The 21,222-nt window shown below is 35.7% G+C and overlaps 1 protein-coding gene across 4 annotated transcripts in view; it reads left to right on the top strand.

Annotated features, from left to right (window-relative positions):
- The window catches only part of SLC4A7 (solute carrier family 4 member 7), a 117,576-nt gene that overhangs the window by 39,725 nt on the left and 56,629 nt on the right, over nucleotides 1–21,222 (top strand). For 3 of the 4 annotated variants that reach the window (XM_003781758.2, XM_012804948.2, XM_003781759.2), the window contains exons 2-6: nucleotides 6,755–6,836; nucleotides 10,515–10,661; nucleotides 15,461–15,599; nucleotides 16,470–16,630; nucleotides 18,903–19,052. In XM_003781758.2, the coding sequence (XP_003781806.1) occupies nucleotides 6,755–6,836; nucleotides 10,515–10,661; nucleotides 15,461–15,599; nucleotides 16,470–16,630; nucleotides 18,903–19,052 (679 nt within the window). Of the gene's footprint in view, nucleotides 1–6,754; nucleotides 6,837–10,514; nucleotides 10,662–15,460; nucleotides 15,600–16,469; nucleotides 16,631–18,902; nucleotides 19,092–21,222 lie in introns of all 4 variants that reach the window. The other variant, XM_003781755.2, reaches the window with a different exon arrangement.

The following is a 21,222-nucleotide window of genomic DNA, read 5'->3' as shown; positions in this document are numbered from 1 at the left end:
ACTCGCTTGAGCCCAGGAGTTGGATGTTGCTGTGAGCGTGATGCCATGGCACTCTACCCAGGGGGATAGCTTGAGGCTCCGTCTCAAAAAAAATTTTTTTTTTAGTTCTTTCACTAACAGTGTGATCTTAAGCTAGTTGCTTAAGCTTTGTGTATATTTTTTTTAAATCTAAAAAATAAGAAAATTGAGTGAGGCCTGTGGCTCAAAGAAGTAAGGTGCTGGCCCCATATACTGGAGGTGGCGAGTTCAAACCCAACCCCCGGCCAAAAAAAAAAACAAAAACAACAACAACAACTGCAAAATAAAAAAAAATGAGAAATTTGAACTGCAAAAGTATTGCTGAATCATATCTCTGAGTCTCTGAACAGTCTTTCATTAGGAATGGAAAAGGTAATTTATTTACCTTCGGATTTCTTATCCCAGAGAGTCACGTTTTAGTTGTAAATCAATTGATAAGCTGGATGTTTGACTATATTATAAAACTCATTGACATATGCCCCCAGTATGTGGAGTAATGCTTGGTACATAGCGTCCACTTAGCAAATATTTGCTGAATGAATGGATGGATTTCTTAGTTCCTAGTACTTAAGGGCATGGGACTTCTTTCATAGTCCTTAGGATTGCTGGGGAACCAGGGGTATTATTCAGGGAAAGAATAGACAGACTTACATTGTTGAGGGAGTTCTCACTCTCTTCTCTTGTGTTACACTGGAGAATGGAGTGGAACCTTAAAAATACCCAGCTAATGATAACCTGCTGACTGATAATGGAGGATCTTCTTTTTGCTGAAAAACACTTAATGGATCTTTGTCTTCTCTACCCCTTGTGAGTTGTTTGTGCTGTTCTATGCATTTTAATTATTAATAAGTTATAAAACTGCCCCTTGGTGTGTGTGTGCACATGCACTGAATTAGAACTTGGAATGAATGCATCTTCTCATAGAAATAATGTTATAAGTATTTATGATTTTTAATTTCAGGAAGGACCCTGGTGAGTCTTGCCATTTGTCTGTGTCTCATGTTGTACCTTGTAATGAAATGTTTGACGAGAGCTAACCCAACTCCACTTTGTTACTGAGGCTATTACGTGCCATAGGTAATGCCTCACCTCTCTTTGAGTTCCCTTGCTCTCACTTTCTTCAACTAATTTCACATTCTCTTTGAAACTTTTCCTCAAATTAGTCATTGTGTTTGGTTCAATTTATGGTATTTGAAATAAAAATTTCTGAAGCTTTTGTTACAGTGTCTGAATCTATCCAGTTCCTTCTTTTTATCTGAGGACACAGCATTTTATCTAAGGCTCTCACTGTTGTTCTCTGGGAAGCACAATTGCTAGGGTTTAATATTTGTTATATAACTCTCCTATAATATATACCTATACTATGTCTTTTCTGTTCATTTTAAAATAATGAATGGATGAAAAATGCCATGTAAGTTCTTTAGCAACTGTGCTGTCATTCTTGGGCTTTTTGTTTTATGAAACAGTAGTCATCGATTAGTCCTGTTACCTGGATAGGAAAGATTTTTAAGATTAGATTAAAATTTTAAGATATTTTTTCTTCCCTCAAAATTTGAAGTTTGCTAATATAATTGAATAGTTGACCACCCAAAGGATTGCAACAAACTGGTCAACATACGGATGTGGTCTGTTGGAAGGAATTAGGTCTGTTGTACGGATACGTACATGTGGTGTGTGTCTGTGAAAAGTAGGTCAGCTTAATGAGGTGGTCAATTATGGAGGTTCTGTTGTATGTGAGTTCAGCTGTTGCTGATGGGTGAGTAAAGGGTTGTGGTTTGGAGTTGTTTGGAGGAAAATTATTGGTTTGGGGACATTGTTATTTAAATGTACTTTGATAACTTTCCTTGGTATTTTGGAGAAAATACATGCATTTTGACATAGAAATAGCTATTAGGATATTCTTTATAGATTTAAGATTGCTTATGTCATAGTGAAAGTTTATAGAACTTACAGTGCTTTCCTGTAAACTGGAATGAACATTTTATTTTTGTTCTTTCTTTTTTTTTTTTTTTGAGACAGAGTCTCACTATGTCACCCTGGGTAGAGAGCTGTGGCATCATAGCTCACAGCAACCTCAGACTTTTGGGCTTAGTGATTCTCTTGCCTCAGCCTCCCCAGTCATTGAGACTACAGGTGCCCCCCACAATGTCTGACTGGTTTTTTGTTGTTGTTGTTGTTGCAGTTGTCATTGTTTTAGCTGGCCCAGGCCAGGTTTGAACCCACCAGCCTCAGTGTATGGTCAGTGCCCTACCCACTGAGTTCCAGGGACCACCCCCTTTATATCAGTTTTAATTAGAAAATTAATAGTTACTTGTTTCACTGTTAAGACTTCTAACTAACCCAGTTGAAATCTGTATTTAAAGAGAGGATATATGAGGAAATATTCTGATAGAAAGATTGAATAGTGTATTCTTATTCAGACTAAGTGAAGACATGGGCATCTTCTGTGGTTTTTGCACTTGTAGTTGGCACTTTGACATGGTATCTTGTCCCACAAGTCTTTAAGGTAGATATGGTGCTATTTGTGAATGAGAACCAATATTGGTAGGTGAAGTGGTTTGCAAAGCTTTCACACCTAAGTCTGTCTCTGTACTCACACGGATAAAATACATCAAAGCAATAACATGATTACATCAAGAAGTCTGCTTTGTTTACATAGGCAAACAATTTTACTATTTTATCATATACACTTCTAGTGTTTCATGCAAATTCAAACACTCTTGGGGACTCTCTGACACAAAAGGTAGTGTACTGTAATTTGTAGTTCTGTCTTCTATGTATTTCATTTGATAATGGGTCTTGGGTACTTTTCATGCAGTTTAGAGAGAGTGTCCTAATTTTTTTTTAGTAGTCTGTATTCCATTGGGTCACATGCCATAATTTACTTAGCTACTTCTCCATGAAGGAACCCTTGGGTTGTTTCCAGTCTTTTCCTCTTATAAGAATTGCTGCAGTAAATAACCTTATATGTGTATCATTTCATACACAGATTATTTAATTTTTGTCTATGGTTTTATGTGGCTATTTTTAAAATCTGTTATTTTCCATGTTACAGTACAGTAGTATGAATAACTTATTTTATAAATAAAAATTTAAAACTAAGGCTAAATAATTTCCTTAGGATTAGAGTTGGTCAGGCCTGTATGATAATTTAAATGCTCCATGGCTTTTTACTTCTTCTTAGGTAGCCTATATGACTCGCTCATCTGAGCTTAAGAACAAAAACATTTTTATGTCAGACTTTGGTCTTTGCTGTTGACATTTTAAGTTTTCCAATATTCTTGGAAGTAAAAAATGAGAAAGAATAACCTTTGTAGAAACAAATTTAAAAATAATTGACAACTAGGGGTGGTGCCTGTGACTCAAGGAGTAGGGCACCAGCCCCATATGCTGGAGGTGGCAGGTTCAAACCTGGCCCCGGCCAAAAACTGCAACAGCAACAACAACAAAAAGACAATTATTTGCAGATTGAAGTTTGAGTTTAAATACGAAAAATAAAACATGTTTTGTTGTAATAAAAAAATTCAATACTGTCTCTGTGCTCCTCCCTTCTGCTTTTCATCAGTGAAGGAATATGGGCAGTTTTATATTTTGCCTTCTAGATATTTAAAATATGTACAGGTATTTTATTTGTATGTAGTTTAAAATGTAAGATTTTACTCTGCATGGTGTATTAACTTATGCTATATTAAGAAATAAGGCTTATGGGCAGTGCCTGTGGTTCAAGGAGTAGGGCCTGCCCCATATACTGGTGGTGGTGGGTTCAACCCTGGTCCCAGCCAAAAACTGCAAAAAAAAAAAAAAGAAATAAGGCTTCAAGCCTTATCCAAAAATGATAGGCTTTGAAATAGTATTATTTGTTTCAGAAATGCGTTGCTCCTTTGAAATGCTGACTTTGTTCGCCAGTATTTTCAGGATACAATCACATGTCCCTCACATACCTTGTTGGATTACTTCTGGTGTATCAAGATGGCCAGTTTGTGTGGCCTATTTAATAGTTGCATTTATAGCAGACTCTGTCTTTTAATTTTTTCCCTGTCTTCCTTATTCATCTTTCACATTACCTTGTTGAAAAGCTAGGTAATATTTTCAAAGGAAGGGAGAAATGGAGGTTTACCTACCCCATCTCTTTTTTGTTACAGTGCTAGTGCTAGAATTTTTTTAGACTTTCAAAATTTTAATTTTTGTTTGTTATGAAAATTACACACATGGCATCCTCCTTGAAAGTCAAAACAATAATAATAAAATAATATTCTAACTTGACTTTCATTCAAACTCTATTCCATTTCTAGAAATGAGAAACTAATAATTTGGTACAAGTCCTATCAGGCCTTTTCCCCTGCTTTTTACTTGATAGAAGTAAAAATCTGCTTTTCACTAAGCAGTATGTCATTGAGATCTTTTTTCATCATCACTTTTAGCTCTATTTCGGTGGTTCTCAACCTTCCTAATACTGTAGCCCTTTAATACAGTTCCTGTGGGTCGCGACCCACAGGTTGAGAACCACTGCTCTATTTGCTTGATTTGGCTCTCTCTTCAAACTGTTCCATAGTGCTCTGTAGTATGACATTACTCTCTTACTACATTTTAGTTGGATATTTTTTTCATTATTAGAAACAGTGCCTCAATAAAATGCCTTAATAAAAATGAAGGTTCAGAGAAGTTGAATGACTTGCTCAAAGCTTTACAGATAATCTCTATTGGGAGCAGTTTGGGAAGACCTTGGGATCTGCCAGTGGATAAACTTTTTTATGTGTCACTTTTTTCACACATGGGGGTATTTATCTGTAATAGATATTTAGAGATCACAGAGTATGTGTATTTTAAATAAATATAATAATTACTAAATACAATAATAAATCTAAAGTAACTATAATGGTATCATGAGGTTGCATGTGAAGTTGTTTTTGAGTGTTAGCTGATTAGTGTCAGTGTATCCAAACATGTAAGCGTAGCTGAGTAGACGTAAGTCTTTTAGTTTTTTGTTTGAAGGTGAGAGTTAAGTGTATTGTTGTGCTTCATATCCTGGCAATTGTGCAGGCTAAATGCGAATTTGGAATGGGAGCAGTTAATCCCGTTTAGGATAGACAGAATGCTACCTCTCAGGATATAACTTCTGTGTTTTCAGCTTAAGAGAGAGCTTGTCTTTATACCTGCGTGTGCCCAGGGACTTAATGGCATGAAGGATAGCTAAAGATTTTAGAATGTGACTTGATTAATGGATGGCAATTATTATTTATTCTGTACATTTGTGATGTTTTCCTACTTTGGCCTTTCCATATTACTAAGGAAATGCTATGCAGTTTGATTAACCATATATCATTACTTGTCTTCTTAGTTCATTATATGAAATTGTCTCATGACGTACACAACTTGCTCCCCCTCCTTTAAATATAAAGCCTTAGAAAGTTGTTTAACTTCTTTGAGTTTCCTATATTAAGTTGAACACCAGTCATTTAGAGTCATATGCAAGTCCTTGGTATCCAACTCTTATTTGATTTTACAGTTTGGACATCTAGTGTTTAGAAAGTTTGGACATCAGAGGAGTTGTATTTTTACCTTAATGTGCTGTGGTCTAGTTCTGAGTTTTAGGAAGCCATTAGCGGTAGTTGGATAGCAAGGAATTTATTTGAAAACTTAATCAAAATTGACTCAGTTCCTGAGTTTAGATCGTGAAAATTTAGACATTGAGAATTTGGACAGTGAGGAACAATTGTACATAAATTTGTTTTGTATACACTGAAAAAAAATCAAAAGATTTTAGGGTTGCGTTCCCCAGCAGTGGTGAAGGTTCATGAGATTTGTAAAGGTGGTGAGGCTGATGATTTCCTTGTATGTGCTGGGAACAGGTCCAGAGTGAGCTGCAGCTGGTCAGGCTAGAACCTAGGACTAGATTAAAGAGTTCTTGAGGGAAGGGGACTGGTTCATCATCTCTATCTGTGGCACAGAATCTTGTGCCTAATAAGTTTACAGTAAGTAGTTAATGATTAAGGAACTTTCAGTTCCTTTGAAAGTTATTGTAAGTTGAGAAGGAAAGTTAAAGCTAAAATTTTATTCTTTTAAAAATAGTCCATGTAATATTTTATAATAAATATGTATAGTCTTTGAACTGAAGGTGAGACTAAAATTATGAAGGTGGGATTTTTACAACTAAAAGCTATAATTTCCCTACAGTTTAAATTTTGGCATAGATTTTATCTTATAAAGAAGTAAAAAGTTCCTATAATCTTTGTGGTGAGTGTAATTGTCAGTGAAAATGGTATACTGAAAACCGAATCTACTTATTTTTAATAATTTTATGTTTAATCATACTAATCCAATAGAGCTGAGTTAAATGTTTTCCTTTAATTAGAAGATCTAAGAGCCAAAAATTAAGAAGGACAGCTTTCCATACTGAGCTCTGAGGGTTCCCTTCATATCAGATTTACTTTAATTTCTGATCCCGGAAAGTCCTTCTGTTGAGGATGAAGTGACTGTATTATTAGTAATTTGCACAGAATGCCATTTAAAAATCTTTGTCATCATCAGTTCTTACTGTGGGATTTTTGAATGGTCGTCTGTGGATTAAAAAAGAAAGCCTATAAGCATATTTAAAAAAGAATGCAGTTAGCTGTAATAAAAATTCTTTGAGAGAAGGCAGTCAGTTGTATATATTTTTTGCCATTTCAGACAGTGCACATAGTAGGTCCTCAGTGTATTTTGATCTCATGAGTAAGTGAGAATAATTTGTTTTTAGGGTCCTGATGAAGAAGCTGTTGTGGATCTTGGCAAGACCAGCTCAACTGTGAACACCAAGTTTGAAAAGGAAGAACTAGAAAGTAAGTTTGTAACTTGTTATGCTTAGTAGGGTGAGTAACGGTTGTATAGTATTCTTCAAGTTTTACCTACTGTTTGTTGAAATATTCTTTTGTTGTGAAATAACATTTAGAAGAGTGTTCAACACTTTTCTGTATGTTTAAAGAATAATAGTGTAGTGAATACCCTGTGACCACCACTCTTATCTAGAAATGGAACATTCTCCTCTCTGTTGAAAGTGTTGACATAACATAGAGTTTAGAATGGTTTCAATTTCAGTGATGTTACCATTACTTGGAAAACTGAAAGGCCACAGTTACTAAATTAGTAAATTAGGAACTTCTTTTTATTTTTTTATTTCTAGCAGGCTGGGTAATTTGTATTATAAGCATGCTAGAGTGCCAGACATAAGCCACAGTTATCACTAGTTATCTAAATGTACATTTCATAGGTCTGTTTTATCATCCTTTTAAAATTTTGCAACAACCTCAGCACAGAATTATGGAGCAAATGAGTTATTTGTCCTCTTTCTTCTTTAAGTGGGAAAAAGGTCCTGACAAATTCTTTCTTTCTTTTTTTTCCTTTTCTTTTTAAATAATGTCAGATTTACAAACTACTGCAAAGATAGTACAAAGTGTTTTCATGTACACTCTCCCCAGGTTCTGGTAATGTTAGCATTTTACATAAGCTATCACATATTTGTGAAAATGAAGAAATTAACATTGTTAGTTAATAATTTAATCAGAATTTGGTTAATTACTAATTTACTATTATGTAAACCATAGATTTTATTCAGAATTCAGCAGTTTTTCTACTAGAATGCCTTTTGATGTTCCAGGATTCAGATGATCCCATGCAGAATCTAAAAGTACAGTTAGTTGTGTCTCCTTAGTCTCCTCTAGGCTCTACCAGTTTCTCTTTCTTTCTTTGTTGTTCATGACTTTGACATGTTTGGGAAGTAGCGGTGAGATATTTTGTACAGTGTTTCTCCGTTTGGATTTGTCTGATGTTATCACTTGAGTAGCCTGAGATTATGGATATTTGGGAAGCATATTGCAGAAGTGATGTTCCTTTGTCAGGTGTCCTGTGTGTGGACTTATGCTGTTTACATGACTTATTATTGATGACATTAACGTTGAACACTTTATAGGGTGGTGTTCATGGTAAATGCTTTGATAGACCTTTTGATAGACTATATCCTTAAGTTAAACTCTTCCGTCAGATCTACTATTATATAATCTGTTGCTTTTACGATGGAGATAGAAAGAAACATGTGAGTTCTCCTAATGTATATTCTGAGATTTTATTTTACTTAATTTTTTGGAGACAGAGTTTCATTTTGTTGCTCAGGCTAGAGTGCCCTTGTGTCAGCCTTGCTCACAGTGACCTCAAACTCCTGGGCTCAAGCAGTCTTCCTGCCTCTGCTCCCAAGTAGCTGGGACTACAGATACCTGCCACAACGCCTGGCTAATATTTTATATTTTTAGTAGAGCAGAGTCTTGCTCTTACTTAGACTGGTCTCAAACTCCTGAGCTCAAGTAATCCTCAAGCCTCCCAAGACTGCTAGTATTACAGGTTTGAGCCACCGTGCCTGCCTGAATTTTTTTTTTCTTTAGCTAAATTTAGAAGTTGACCTTAAAAGTCTAAGCCTAACTACGAGTTCTACAAAGGACCTGTTATTTAGAAACTTGTGGTTATATTTTATGAATTACAGAAGTTCAGGAGGTTAAAATTTTTAGCAGTAATTTTATTAATTTAAGAGTCTGGTGATATGTTTAATCCATTATTTACCCATTAACCCTCAAATATATACGACCTGGAAGATGAAGGGAGGGGTGCTTGAGTGTGTTCCTTGGCTTCCCTTGGTTACTCCAGGGCCCTTAGCTCTATATACTTTATACATAACTAACTTTTAGTATCAAGCATGAGGAAGAGATTAAGTTTTATCTCAGAGAGTTTGAATAGGCCTTTGATGGATCAAAGAAAGAAAACATTATATAATTTGTAACAGAGGACATTAAAGGCAACAATAAAAGCAGAAAAACAATAAGGCCTAATCTTCCAGTCTTTGGATTCTAGTATATTCTTATTTATCTAGTCTTTCTAAACTGCAAACTCATAGAATTTATTTTTATCTTGTCTCACTGGAGCTTGTTGTGCCAGGGCCCATTAGTACTAATTGGAGTAACAACTTTGTAATTCCCAGCGCACAGTGGTGGGAGTTTGGACTCTTCAATTTCCACCTTTCTTGGTGTTCAGAAGGAAATAGTTTCACTGAAAGAAAATTGTAAAATCACTGAGTTTTGTTACAGTTTTTAAGGAAAATTTTAACTGAGGTAATTTATGTAACATAAAAATCATCAATTTAAAGTGTATAATTAATTCTTTTTTAGTATATTCACTATGTTGTACAGCCATTGTTACTCTATAAGTCCTGAAACATATGTGTGATCTCCCAAAGAAACTTGGTATAATTAGTTTTTAATTTTGGAAGTTTTTCCCAGTAATTAAGATTTAATTATTATAGACATTGATCGAGTATTTACCACGTCCCAGGCAGAGTGGTGGCTACTGGGAGAGGTTTAAACAGATGATTTTAGTTTACTACGTTCCCATAAATCTAGCCCACTTTTAAATTAAAAAGGTGACTATTTACTTTGTTGATATTAATATATTGCCAGCTGAAACAAAATGTCAGAGTGTCACCTTTTTCGGCCTTAGCTGATAACACGAGTATCAGACAACGCTATAATTTTTTGTTGCTCTGTTCTTGTCTACAAATGGCCATGAAATAGCCATGAGTATTGATTTTGGGGTTATGAGTAAATTTTATTGAGTCACCAACTTTGCAGATACAGACTCCATGAAAAATAAGGTTTAACTGTACTTTCAAATCTAACCTAAGGGTCAAAAATCTGAGTTTCTTGAAGTATTTATCTTCTGACCATCTTAACGGAATTTGTTAGGAAAAGAATGTCATTAACTTCGTATTTCAGCATGTTAAATTTTTATTTGGTATGAAAGGGCAAAAATCAACTTGATGCTAGATGTTTTTTGTGTAGTTACCAATTAGTTGGCCTTGTAGTTGATGCGTGTCTTTCTTAACTGAGCTTAGATAGGAACCTCTTAATGTTTGCTGTAGTACTACTGTCTAGTTCCCTTATTCAGTTTCATTTAGTGGGCCAAAGCGGAGACTGCCTTTCATAACTGTTTTGTTGTCAGAATACAAAGTCAGGATAATGCAATATCAGCAGTAGCTTTTTCTAGTCTAAAAGCATACAATAACTTTACTCTATTGCTTTTTTAAATCCAATCTGACTGTTTCTGCCCTTTATCTGGATGATTTATGTTTAATGTAGCCCTCAGTAATTTTGAGCTTGCTGTTTTGAGGTTTTCAGAACTCAAACAATTAGTAAATAAATATTTGGTAGTGATTTCATGTGGACCAAGCTATTTTTTGGCCAGTTAATGCTTACATAAGTAACTTGTATGTCTAGTGTAATTACCAGTCAGTGGTATTGGCCATTGGCATAACATTCTTTGCAGTGCTTTGTAAAATAAGAAGGGTTACTACCATCTTTGGTTACGTGAACTTATATATAACTCTTTGTTATCAGAGTAAACTTCAGTGTACTTTTGTGTATGTCACTTTTTTTTTTCCTTTTGGAAAACCAGTAATATGTTTCTGAACCTTTCAATAGGTCACCGAGCTGTATATATTGGTGTTCATGTCCCATTTAGTAAAGAGAGTCGTCGACGTCATAGGCATCGTGGGCACAAACATCACCACCGGAGAAGAAAAGATAAAGAATCAGATAAAGAAGATGGACGAGAGTCGCCTTCTTATGGTAAGAGAAAACAGTAGTTCTCCACTAAAAGTTTGAACTTCTTTCCTGGAAAGTATCTTATTTTTTTAATTGAATCTTTCCTTTTAAAAATTGTGTCTACTAATTTAGACACATTGTATATGTTGGGAATATCAGTTGAAGTAAGAATTTAGTTCATAGGTTAAGTTCTTCTTGTTTTAAGTGAAAAAAATAAAGGGCTTTGTTTTCTTCACTGTATCCTAGTCTCAGAATTGTAGAAGTTGCGCTTTGTCACTCAAGCTCGAATGTAGCAGAGTTTTCTTTTCTTTTCTATATCATATATTTTATTACTAATGTATGCAGTGAATGGACATTGTGATCCTAAGGTTCTTGGAAGGGATTGGAATTTTTTTTTATTTTTATTTTTTGCACTACATTTTTTGGACAGAAGATTTTAACCACTAGGCTGGTCCATCTCAGCATTTTAAAAGCATAGGTATTATATTCATTTTATAATTTGGGAAACTTCAGCTCAGAGATGATGACACTCTCTTAACAATTTCTGCTAAGAGATAGTGATGGCCTATTAAATTATTAAGTGTTCATGTAGGTAGCAAAGGAAAAATGAACACTAAATTTAGAAAGAATCACTAGTAAACTTTTCTGGATGTTATTAAGTTACTTAGATGTATTCTGCTGTTTTATATATTGTACCCATCCAGTTTAGGATATGTTAGGCTCTTCTGTGATTGGATCAGTATGCGTCTCTAATTCATACTGCATAAAAAGGCACGTGATATTTTTGTGGAAGGAAATGTTTACTAAACTGTGTTTGCATGATCACCTAGATAGGTAATGTGATATGGGATTAGAAGTCTTAAGTGTAGTGGCTTAAAAAATAAGTTATGATGAAGAAAATATTTGACTTATTAATGAAATAACTATCCCTAGAAAAGATTCATGCCCCTGAAGTGGATTTATCTTGTATCCTAGAAGTGCTATGTATAAAGTCCCTTTTTTCCTCTCCTTACACTAAAACAAGATTACATAGGATGTTTTTTTAAGACATGATGGAATAAGAGGGGTTAGGTTTTCCCTTCACTTCTTTATTTTTTAATTTATTTTTATTTTTGAGTTATTTTCCCACTGATTTTTCTTTCCTCCTTTATTGAGGCATAATTAACAAAATTGTATTTAAGGTGGGCAGCATCCTGATTTGATGCTGTACATGGTGAAGCAGTTACCACAGTCAAGTTAATTAACACATTATGGGTAGTGAGAACACTTAAGGTGTACTTTTTAGCAAATTTCAAGTGTTCAGTAAAGTATTAGTAACCATAGTTATCATATTGTACATTAGATTCCCAGAATTTATTCATTTTATAACTGAAAGTTTGTAACTACCCTGCCATTTCACATAGCTAGAAAAATGGATAAAATATATGAAATAATAGTTTTCAGGCATTGGATAAAAGGTGGGTCAGGACTTTATTTCTGAGAAAGGAGAAGCAAATGAGCTTTCTAGAGACCCATTTCTAGGCCACAGCTCAGAGATGGGAACCCAAACAGAGCCTAGCAGTCACTCAGAGTTGAGGGGCACAGATTGGAATTTGGGGAGGCTAGAGCACTTGAGTAGTACCAATACCAAGTAATTACCAGTATTAATAAAATAAAAAAGAAAGATTGAAAATCAGTAATTTAAGTTTCTAACTTTTTTTTTTTTTTTTTTTTTGAGACAGAGCCTCAAGCTGTCCCCCTGGGCAGAGTGCCGTGGCATTACAGCTCACAGCAACCTCCAACTCCTGGGCTCAAGCGAGTCTCCTGCCTCCGCCTCCCAAGTAGCTGGGACCACAGGCGCCCGCCACAACGCCTGGCTATTTTTTGGTTGCAGCCGTCATTGTTGTTTGGCGGGTCCGGGCTGGGGATTCGAACCCGCCACCTTAGGTGTACGTGGCTGGCGCCTTAGCCGGTTGAGCTATAGGCGCCGAGCCATTAAGTTTCTAACTTAAGAAATTAATAAAAAAAAAAAAAAAAGCAAATTAAACCCAAAGTAAGGAGAAGAAAGGAAAACAGTCAAAATAGAAATGAATAAAAGAAAATAAATCAGAAAAATAATTGTAAAAATAAGACAAAATTTTTTTTTTGAAAAGATCATTAAAATTAATGTTTATAGCCAGGTTGATTGGGGTATAAAAACTCCACAAATTACCAGTATTAGATATTTCAGTACAGATCCTACAGTCATTAAAATGCCAATAAGGGGGCTTGGCACCTGTGGCTCAAGTTGCTAAGGCGCCAGCCACATACACCTAAGGTGGCAGGTTTGAATCTAGCCTGGGCCCGCCAAAAACAACAATGATGGCTGCAACCAAAAAATAGCCGGGCATTGTGACAGGCGCCTGTGGTCCCAGCTACCTGGGAGGCTGAGGCAGGAGACTAGCTTGAGCCCAGGAGTTGGAGGTTGCTGTGAGCTGTGATGCCATGGCACTCTACCCAACGGGATAGCTTGAGGCTCTGTCTCAAAAAAAAAAAAAAAAAAATGCCAATAAGGGGATATTATGAATGGCTTTATGCTAACAGAATTGATGTTTTAGATGAAATGGGCAAGGTCCTTTAGGAATATAAACTACCAAGCAGAAATGTATTAAAAGAAGGTATTACATTGAATTTGTAGTCTAAAACATTGTCACAGTGAAAATTTACTCTGAGGTGATTTCATGGATGAATTCAGGCAAATAAGTAGAGAAGAAATAGAAAATTTAATAGAGAACACTTCTCAATTCATTTTATGAAATCTAACACAATTAGACAGAGATGTTACATGTAAAGAAAACTACAATTATTCTTATGAATGTAGATTCAAAAATCCTTAACAAAATGAAAACCGGGCTCGGCACCTGTGGCTCAAGTGGCTGAGGTGCCAGCCACATACACCTAAGGTGGCGAGTTCGAATCCAGCCCAGGCCTGCCAAACAACAATAATGGCTGCAACCAAAAAATAGCCAGGCATTGTGGCGGGCGCCTGTGGTCCCAGCTACTTGGGAGGCTGAGGCAGGAGACTCGCTTGAGCCCAGGAGTTGGAGGTTGCTGTGAGCAGTGAAGCCATAGCACTCTACCCAGGGGGACAGCTTGAGGCTCTGTCTCAAAAAAAGAAAACCGTTCTTATCCTACAGTATTTAAAAGGGATAATACTATGTACAGCATGACAGTGGTAGGTTGAATAATGGCCCCCAAAATATTCTTGTCTTAATCCCTTGAACCTAAGAGACTTTGCAGATGTGAATAGGTTAATAATTTTAAAGTGGGAATTATGTAGGTAGGACTGATACAATCACAGGAGTCCTTAGTAAAAGGAGGTCAGAAAATAGACTGGAAAGAGATCTGACAAAAGAAACCATGTCTGTAGTGAAGTGAAGAACCGTGTCAGGGTCAGGATCTCAGGAATGTACGGAGCCTGCAAAGGCTAAGGAAGGGAGTGGATTTTCTCCTAGAGCCTCCAGAATGAACCAACCATATCAATACCATGATATGGTATTGTATGGCTCATACAATACCTGTATGGCTCATTTTGGACTTTTGGTATCTAGAACTGTACTTGTACCTCTCTATATTGACTGTTGAGCTAATTTTCACAGACTAGACTTGTACCATGTATCAGCAGTACAGTAGGCCTAGTTCCTTACATTTACCACCTTTATATGTTGACCAATTTTACGGTCCCATGGGTAGTCAGCTTATAGAGGTTCTGTTGTATTTCTTGCATCCACAAAATGCCTGCAGGATTGTTTTCTAAGTTGTACATTTTGAGCATAAATTCTCTCATATTCAGGAGAGTTATATTTTGTTTTTAATTGTGTTTGTTTATTTGCTTATACAAGGGCCCGAGGTCTTTTGACTGGCCTGGACTAGTATTTATGCTGATTTTCCTATTTGGGGATCCTATACTACACTAGAATTTTGGATCCCATGAGTAGGTTATTTGTTTCTTGAAATGACTTGCTTACCTCCCAAATCCCAGCTGACAAGAGTTTTGTTTCTCTATGATAATAGGAAAAGTCAGTTTCTATACATATAGCTTTGATTTTTTTGGAACTTGGAAATTCTCTTTTTGACAGCTTGGAGATTTTCATTTTTTTCACATTGAACTTAGCTTATATTTTAAATATTCTGTTTTGCCTAACATTTGCTTATGGTTTTGGTCAGGAAAAGGTACTGCTTTTCAGCATAGTTTTCCATGTTCTGGGAGGTTGCTTATTTTTATTTGTTTGTTTTAGGTCAGTTAGTTATAAATTTAGTTTGACTTGTTTATTTTATTTTAGTTTTTATTTTCTTGAGACAAAGTCTCACTCTGTTACTCTGGGTAGAGTGCTGTTATGTCATAGCTCACAGCAACATCAAACTCTTGGGCTCGAGATCTTCTTGCTTCAGCCTCCTGAGTAGCTGGACCTATAGGCACTCATGGTCTAGTTTTTCTATTTTTAGTAGAGCTAAGGTCTTGCTCTTGCTCAGGTTGGTCTGCGCTTAGGCAGTCCACCTGCCTCGGCCTCTCAGAGTGCTAGGATCATAGGCATTAGCCACTGTATCTGACCACAACTTATTTATTCTTAACATAATTTTTCTTTTTTCTCTGTAAAGGTGATCTTTTTTTGTGACTTTCCCCCTCTGGATTGTTGATTCTTGTTTCCTTTCAGAATTATAATATTTTTTATAATCATTAAAAGAGTTTTGATGAAATGTATTTGTTTATACAGGTAACAAAAAAGTGTTTCGCTTTCAAAACTGTGAATTTGTCTTTGAATGAGGAAAAATTTTGAGTATATTTAAATTTTTATTTTATAAAGATACACCCTCCCAGAGGGTTCAGTTTATCCTTGGTACTGAAGATGATGATGAAGAACATATTCCCCATGATCTCTTCACGGAAATGGATGAACTGTGTTACAGAGATGGAGAAGAATATGAATGGAAAGAAACTGCCAGGTAGTATTGCTCATTTTTTGGTGGGCTTTACTTGGTTTCTTTTTGTAATGAGAATATTAAATTGAAATTATGAGCTTCACCTGTGCTTTACACTAGTGAGCAGAGGACTGTGAATGTGTGGAAACTCTCTGAAATATTTCACTTTATTCTCAGATTTTTTTTTTTTTTTTTTTTTTTTTTTTTTTTTTTGAGACAGAGCCTCAAGCTGTCCCCCTGGGCAGAGTGCCGTGGCATTACAGCTCACAGCAACCTCCAACTCCTGGGCTCAAGCGAGTCTCCTGCCTCCGCCTCCCAAGTAGCTGGGACTACAGGCGCCCGCCACAGCGCCCGGCTATTTTTTGGTTGCAGCCGTCATTGTTGTTTGGCGGGTCCGGGCTGGGGATTCGAACCCGCCACCTTAGGTGTACGTGGCTGGCGCCTTAGCCGGTTGAGCTATAGGCGCCGAGCCTCAGATTTTTTTCTTTAAGTAGTCCTATACTTCAACATAATATAAAAGTGATTACATTACTGTAGATTTTAATAAGTCTTTACTTAAATTTGAAAATCAAAATCTTTGATTTGTTAAAAGAAGAGTAGAAGTGGAAGCTATAGGAAAGGCCATAGTTTTTTTGGAAGGCTTATTATTTATTATTGTGATAGTTAGAAAAGATTGAGGACCTACAGAGGAAACTTACAACGATAGCTATTGCAGATAATTAGCTTAATCTGTGAAAATACATTTGTAACAAAATTTCATTTTGGTGCTCATTTTCTTTCTTTCTTTTTTTTTTTTTTTTTTTGAAAAGAACAAGTTTTCATTTTATCATCAAGATAAGCAATGGAATCTTCATTATTTATCCAAAAAAATATTTTTATATATTATACATACAGATGGCTGAAATTTGAAGAGGATGTTGAAGATGGCGGTGACCGGTGGAGTAAACCTTATGTGGCAACACTCTCTCTGCATAGTCTTTTTGAACTAAGGAGCTGCATCCTAAATGGAACAGTCATGCTGGATATGAGAGCGAGCACTCTAGATGAAATAGCAGGTTATAGTAAATTGACTTTTTAAAAAATGTTTAAGGTGTTCTAAGATTAGAGACAAGGAAAGTAGAACTTAGGCATGTGTGTAACAGCTATATGTTGAGTTTGTCTTCTGTGCAGGGGAGTATGAGGAAGGGACATACAAATAAAGGAGACTTTTGGTCTTTGATAAGTTTGGAGACATGAAGCTTAAATGAAATAGACATAACTGTAGTATCAAGAAGAGAGTGCTTGGTGCTATAAGCAAATACAGAGTCTGTTCTCTGAAAATTCTGAGAAAAGAGTTTTTGTTTCATTGTTTTTTTTTGGACCAGGTATCTGTGGAAGATACAGAGAGGAAATTAATTGTACAACTTATTTGTAGAATGTAAACATGTGGGAGCAAGGAGCAGGTAGTACAAGAGAAAATAAAATGGGGCGGCACCTGTGGCTCAGTAGTAGGATCCCAGCCCCATGCACCAGGGGTGTCAGGTTTGAACCTGGCCCCAGCCAAACTGCAACAACAACAACAAAAATAGCCAGGCGTTGTGGTGGGCGCCTATAGTCCCAGCTACCCGGGAGGCTGAGGCAAGAGAATCGCCTAAGTCCAAGAGCTGGAGGTTGCTGTGAGCTGTGTCGCCATGGCACTTTACTGAGGGTGACAAAGTGAGACTCTGTCTCTAATATTAAAAAAAAAAATTAAAAAAAAGAGAGAAAATAAAATATTTTAAGGAGGATAAAAGCAGGAGGAAGTATGGGCATACCTTTTTTCTAGAGAAGTATAGGCAGGTATAAATCTCAGGAAAGTCAATTTCATGTGAGTATGTAGATTTATTCAATAGTAGTAAGAGATCTGTTGGGAAAACAGGTTAGAGATTGATTATGATTTACCTTGAATTTTGAGGTAAGAAATTGGATTTTGGCTGGCATTTTGGCAGTTTGGATGGTTTTAAAGTTGGTGGGGAAGTATCACGTGAGATCATCTGCAGGAATATCATCCAGGCAACAGAATGTAAGGTGCATTTGGAGATGGAAGAGATTAGAAGCAAGTAGATCAACTCTCTTGGAATTGTTTATGCAAGAAGTGATGTTGACCTAGGCTATTATAGATACAGTCTGAAAATGAAGGAGAGTGAGATTTGAGGGATAATGTGGAGGTAGGAAATGGAAAAAGATAGCCATGATAAATTTTTTTGTTCACTAATTAAAATTGCTCAAAAACAATCAAATTCAGTGGTAATGGATTCGATGATTGTGACTGTTGTACGTTGCTCTCATGGAAAAACAAAAAATCTGTAGTGTTTCATTTTTAAGAAAACCACGAACTTGTTAGAACTTCTCAGGTTAGAATCATTCAATTTTACCTAGTATATTTGACTGTGTGCTGCAGATATTTAAATTGTCAAAGTCCTTACTTAGCTGTCTTACATAAATGACTAAAAAATTGAGTGAAGCCTGCGAATATTGAATTTGGACACCTGAGTCTTTGCAGTTACCATGTAAATGTATAATCCAGTATTTGCTTTTTTGGTAACTGTAGTTGTTGTATTAATGTTATAGATTGATCACTCAGTTTTTTTAAATAGAGTAATCGTATTATAACTTTTGAAAATTTGATTCTGTTCTCTCAAGTTAGTACCACTGTTTTTAAAATATACATATTTTATGAATTAAAGAGTCCAGCAACCACAATAATATATAAAATGGCATTGCCATCAATTTCTACATTCCTCACCTCTCCCTCATAACCTGATTTATTTCTCTTCCTAGAACTTACTACCCATTGATAGTTGATCTATTTATTTGCTCATTGGTTTTTCTACCTCTAAAAGAAAGCAGAAACTTGCTCTGTTAACTGTATTTTCAACATATAACAGGCACTTAGTAAATAGTTAATGATTAAATGAGTGAGTCCAGATATTGACTACTGGAACAGGTTTGGGGAGAAATATGAGATGAGGCAATAGAACACTTATACATCTTAGAAAGCTGGTATAATTGAATAGTCAGTTTAATAGAATTTATTGCATCCATATGGGTAAGCTCTTTCAACTATAGGATGATAGTTAGTATAAGTAAACTTTTTGTAAATAATTGTATTTATTAAAAAAGGGTGTCCTTATTTTTGTCATATAAAGTTCGTATTTGTCCCTATGCGCTATTTACTATTAAAAGAGAGTAATACTTTCAAGAGCTATTTAAGATGATAATTTTTGTTAAGAGGTTTCACTTTGAGTTTATTTCCGTATTATGGTTATCTAAGTAATAACAATAACTTATTTTTTTTCCTTTGAATAGATATGGTATTAGATAACATGATAGCCTCTGGCCAGTTAGATGAATCCATCCGAGAGAACGTCCGAGAAGCTCTTCTGAAGCGGCATCATCATCAGAATGAGAAAAGATTCGCCAGTCGAATTCCCCTTGTTCGGTCTTTCGCAGATATAGGCAAGAAACATTCTGACCCTCACTTGCTTGAAAGGAATGGTGAGATAAGTTGCGGCATCCAATTTTGCTAACACTACTACTGTAACAGCATTCTAGTATGTTACAATTAACATTTGAGGATATTTCTTTATTTATTTTTGTTGTTGCAGTTTGGCTGGGGTTGGGTTGAACCCACCACCCTTGGTATATGGGGCCATATATATATATAGTTATATAATATAATCAGTTATATATATTGTTATATAACTGATTAATGTGGCATAAATTATGATCTACATTTTAATTAGGGATCTTGGATGGGAACTTTTACATTAGATTTCAACTCATAATTTTTTCTTGTCTCCTGAATATACTTTATTTACAGGGTATAAACAAGTGTTTTTTGGTGATTTCACTGCTCTTTATTTATGATATGTGTGAAAGGCTCTTACGACTGTTCTGTCTTACACCAAGGATGACCTGGATGGTATCTGCCAACCCTTTAAGAATGATTTAGACCCAGGTTCACATATTCCAGCTTTCCTTTGTTATGCCCAGGCCAGTGGCAGACTGTTCAGGACATGGGAAGATGGTTGTTTTTTAGCTCTTTACCCCTGTCATTGTCTTAAGGCTGGCACACTTGGAGTTTCACTTTTCCCCATTTTCTTCTGCCTAAAACAAAGGAAAACGTCAATCACTAGGGTTGAGAACTCTGATGAAAACCTAGGTGCAAAAGATTGGCATAGCTTTTGAGGGCCTCTGTTGCCTCTAGCAGTTACTCCTAGCTGCTGGTATTATCCAAACGTATGAGGATTAGAGTGTCAAGGAGTGGGATATGGTACGTAGTGTCTGCTCACCTTTTTTTCTCTAGAGTAATATGAGGGCATATGATTAGCTTACATTGTTTGCTTTGTTAGGTAAAGTCCAACTTATAGTTGTGCCCTTGACCAAAGAGTTGTGCCATATACCCTTACATTGTGCCTGTTAGGTGAGAGCACACTAATCCTCCTCCCTATCCTTCATCCCCTCCCCTCCTTGAGTTTAATTGTGTTTTCTCTTGTGTGGGTGTTTGTTCATCTACTGGTTTCGTATTAAGTACCTTGGATGCTTGCTTTTCCATTCTTGTGATACTTTACTAAGAAGAATGTTCTTCTGCTCCATCCAGGTTAAAGCAAAAGATGTTAAGTCTTTATCTGTTTTTCTGGCTGAATAGTATTCCACAACATCTTTTTTATCCCTGAAATAATAGTATGGCTTTTAAGTGTTCTACCAGCAAATAGCTGTAGGTTACAGGGTTTAATACATCTGAAGGTGATAGTAGTCATCTCTTGTAGCTCAGTGTTGAGATACTTAATTTGACCACTAAAACTCTTGTAAAAGTCTGTTTAAAATTACGCATTGGTATGTTTAAGGAGTTTTATGAATGAAAGAACATCTCTTACGGAGCAGAGTTTAATTTAAAAGCAAGTTATATGTGGCACATCTTACCTTTCTTTTTCATCTTTTATTTTTTGTGTATTCTCTGTTTTGGTGCAACGAGTTCATTTATACAGAGGGACTCTGTTAAATTTTTATTCCTCATATGTAGTGATTCCTGATTATTTTCTAGCTGTTATCTGTTTGCTTTTAATCATAAGACAGTTGTCTATTTTAAATGCCATTTTATCATTGTTATTTTGTTGAAATATGGTAACTGAACAGTTTTTATGCATGTAGCTGATTTTTAAATAAGTGTTGTTTTTTAAATGGTTGATCTTTATTTTTAATATTTCTGAAATATCTTGAGCATGCATCTTTGATTACTTAGGCCACAAGGAATTAATTATTGTATTTTTTGTGTTTTTCATAAAAAAGAATGTTATTCTTTTAAACTTTACAATAGAAATATTAGGTATTTTGAAGTGTAAGTATGCATGGACTTTGAAATATTCTAGACTTGCTACCTATTGCTATTGTTGGTGAGAAATACTTTTTTTTTCTATTTAAATCAAATATTATATGTATTTGATTCAATTTATTTGCTGTGTTAGAAATAAGATGCATACTTTATGGCATTTATTAATACCTTTGGAGTGCTCAAGAATAGTATTCTTGGCTTACTGCCCGTAGCTCAGTGGTTAGGGTGCTGGGCACATACACTGGAGCTGGCGGTTTCCAACCAGCCTGGGACTGCTAAATGACAATGACAGCT

The sequence above is a fragment of the Otolemur garnettii genome, unplaced genomic scaffold (genome assembly GCF_000181295.1).
Source record: "Otolemur garnettii isolate 467f Iridium unplaced genomic scaffold, OtoGar3 scaffold00002, whole genome shotgun sequence".
NCBI lineage: Eukaryota > Metazoa > Chordata > Mammalia > Primates > Galagidae > Otolemur > Otolemur garnettii.
Note: the sequence above shows the minus strand (reverse complement) of the source record. Positions and strands in the feature narration are given on the sequence as shown.